At 40.3% G+C, this 3,247-nt stretch overlaps 1 protein-coding gene across 1 annotated transcript; it reads left to right on the forward strand.

The window, feature by feature from the left end:
• Positions 1-272: 272 nt before the first annotated feature.
• Positions 273-1,218, forward strand: LOC147443617 (disease resistance response protein 206-like). Its single transcript, XM_086527694.1, has one exon. The coding sequence runs from the start codon at positions 474-476 to the stop codon at positions 1,032-1,034; it is 561 nt and encodes a 186-aa protein (XP_086383820.1). The 5' UTR covers positions 273-473; the 3' UTR covers positions 1,035-1,218.
• The last annotated feature ends 2,029 nt before the right edge of the window (positions 1,219-3,247 follow it).

Raw genomic sequence — 3,247 nt, forward strand, 5'->3', positions numbered from 1 at the left:
GCAACTTGCAAGTGTTGTGGGGGCCCCGTTAGAGCGTGTGTTGACCCTTAATATTGATACGCCGAGTTCCAGGCCCAGAAACGGTGAATGACCTGCGCTTTGTGAGACGGTTGACTTCCTATAATGGTATAATGTAAAGTCTAAAGGCGGATAAGTCCCGATTCCTAAGTATCAAATCGCATGAGCTGTGCTCGTATCCTGCACGTTTGTATTATAATTTAATTTAATAGTTTCCGGCCTCATTATAAGCTCATCCCCTAACACAGCTGGTTTCCATCGCCAGCTCACCCAAACATTCCTTTCTCTTCAACGTCTGCAGAAGAGGCTGGCAGGCAGCTAGCTGATAGCCGCAATTCTAATCTCTATAGTACTGCGGCTATATTAGGTTTCCATCAATAATCTAGCTGAAGGTTTTCGTTTTTGGGATCTATCCTTTTCTTCTTGTGAATTTCGGTTTACCTATAATTATACTCATGGCCAACCGAGTCCCCCTGGTGATCGCTGTGCTGGGCTTGCTACTTGTGTTATCTATGGTTAGCACCATCGCAGAGGCCAAGAAGAAGCCCAAGAAGCTATCCTTCTTCATGTTCATTGCCGTGCAAAACAATAGCTTTCTGGACAACCCCAACGGGCAGTTCACGGCCGTGCTGTCCGGCGAGGCCCCCGTGACGCCGCAGCCCTTCGCCTTCGGCAATCTGCACACCTTTGACAATCCGCTGTCCAAGACGATGTCACTGGCCAATCCGGCCGACAGGGTTGGCCACGTGCAGGGTTGGTACGGCAATTGCGGGCAGTCGGCGCTGACACTGTGCCTGACGCAGACGTTTGCATACAATGACAGCGTCTATGCTGGCACCTTCTCGCTCTTGGGGAGTGGCGTTGCGTTCGATCCAGTGAAGTACGCGCCCATCGTGGGCGGCACCGGAGACTTCGCCTTCTGCCGCGGGGTGGCAGAGCAGAGCCGCGTCTTCAACGCCTTCGTCAACTCTGAGGAGAACTCCTGGTTCCACTACAACGTAACCTTCAAGTTCTAGCTACTGCAGCGAGCAGGAGATCTCTCCCTCCGGCCGGCCCTTTCAGATCGTCATCTCTCAACACTCTTCGCCGCGCGCTTCCCTCGTCATTAATCATTGAGTTCCTTCTTCACCAGCAAAGCTTTCCGATTCTCTTGCAATAAACTGTCACATATATCAGGATTTCATCTGGTTTATTCAAATTCTCACATTTCTTTTGGATTTCATTTACGATTAAAATGTTGTAAATTTCTCACGTGCTTACCGATTTTTTTTTCAATCCCTGTGTGCTCATAATGTTCGGAGATCATGCTAATCGTCATACTCACAAAAATGACTTAAAGGTCACACGAGAATGACTTAAGGGTCGCTGGTAGCCATCAAAGCCACCAAACACAACACTAGTAGAACAACGCTTTTTCGCACTTATTGTCAATTTCACAACTATACAGAGATAAAAGTTCAATAAATCTTGAAAATTGATTTATCCAATTAATATAAGGCACAATTGTAGTACAACACGTCGCACGGATATCGACGCACGTATCGACGGCAAAAATTTGTTTTTTAAACTTTTCTATGTGGGCCGCCTTTTGACGGTTGGTTTCCCTTGGTCTCTCCTCCTTGGTCATTACTGTTTTAAGAATAAAAAGCTCTAGTATGAGCGTCCTTATCAACATCGATATCGTATCGTCGGTATGAATGTCGATGTAATAAGCATCGGATTATGCAATAATATATTTGTCGATATACTGATTAAATAAAGGATGAAGCAAGAATAAAATTTTGGCGTTGATTACTACGTGCATATAAATGCGCATTTTAAGGTCTTTTTGAATGATGATTTCAAGGTGTATTTCGACACCTATTTCAATACCTGTACGGTGTCCAAATCTGCAAAATAAAAAAATTGGACAGAGAGAGTTGGGAACTGATGCTGCTTGTACTGCAGCACCAAGAACCAACCCTCTTTGCCCAAAGGAAGAGTACAAAAGCAGCCGTAGTCCATCTACATTTTGACGCTACAGAGCGAGAGGTATATTCAATACAGATGAGAAAAATTGTAAGCATAACAAAACCACAAAATCAAAAGACTAAACATGACAAGTTTCCAAAAGCATAACCATAACGTCGACCCTAAATCATACGCACGACTTGATTTTTTTAAAACCATAACTAAGACGTGACTTGAAAACCGTAAGTATAACATTATGAACATTTTCAAGCAACAATTGTACCATGATTTGAAAATCGTAACCATAACGACAAGAAGATTCTCAAACCATAAATGTAACATGATTCAATAATTGTTACCATATTTACAACATAATTGTAATACCATTATCACATGAGCCATACATTTTCAGTTGAAGTAATAAAGTAAATTAAAGCTATTCAATTTGAAAAATCAAGCTGGACAGGTGCTAGGGGAGAAATTCTAGACCTACTAGAGGTTGATTTTAGCAGTAAGGGACACTTTGGGGGGCTATTGGGAGAGTTCGGGGGAGCTGCCTTGCTTATTAGAAACTTAGGGGAAACTTATAAATAGGCCCCTATCAATTTTCCTTAGACTCAAAAACCCTTGTAAATTCACAAAATTCAAAAAGAAAAAAAAGAGAGAAATAAGTAATTTTTAAAAAAACCAAAAAATCCCAAAAAAACTAAAAATTTAAAAAAAATCATATAAATTGATCAAATTTATTTTTGTAATTAATTAAAAAATAAAAAAATCCTCAAAAGTTTATTTTTCTTTCAAAAACTGTAGAAAATTTAAAAAAACAAAGAATTGTAAAAAATCATCTAAATTTTTTAAAAAAATAATAAAAAACTAAAAAACTCTTGAAAGTCCAAAAAAACTACATTTATCTTTTTGACTTCTTCTTTTGTGTATTTCTTTTTGTTTTTTGTTTTATTCATTTTCTTTTTTATTTTGCAGTTGTTTGATTGTTTTTCTCTATATATTGTGAAGTCCTTTACAAGTCTGAAAGGCTTGCGTACAGCAGGGCGGTGCTGCCCTTTATGCCACTACAAGAGGTCACTTAAATTCCAGTGCCACATTACCGGCGTCACTGGTGGGCGTCGGTATATGTGTAGGTATGTATGGAGGGAGATAAAGGTTTTTAAAAATTTGATTTTCAAATTTTCGAAGCCTATTCAGACCTCCGCGCACATGCACTTTTCCACACTTTCTCCAGCGCGTTCTCTGACACCTATACCGATTTCTGTACCGACGG

Source organism: Adiantum capillus-veneris, chromosome 13 (genome assembly GCF_014529385.1).
Source record: "Adiantum capillus-veneris isolate H3 chromosome 13, ASM1452938v2, whole genome shotgun sequence".
Lineage (NCBI taxonomy): Eukaryota > Viridiplantae > Streptophyta > Polypodiopsida > Polypodiales > Pteridaceae > Adiantum > Adiantum capillus-veneris.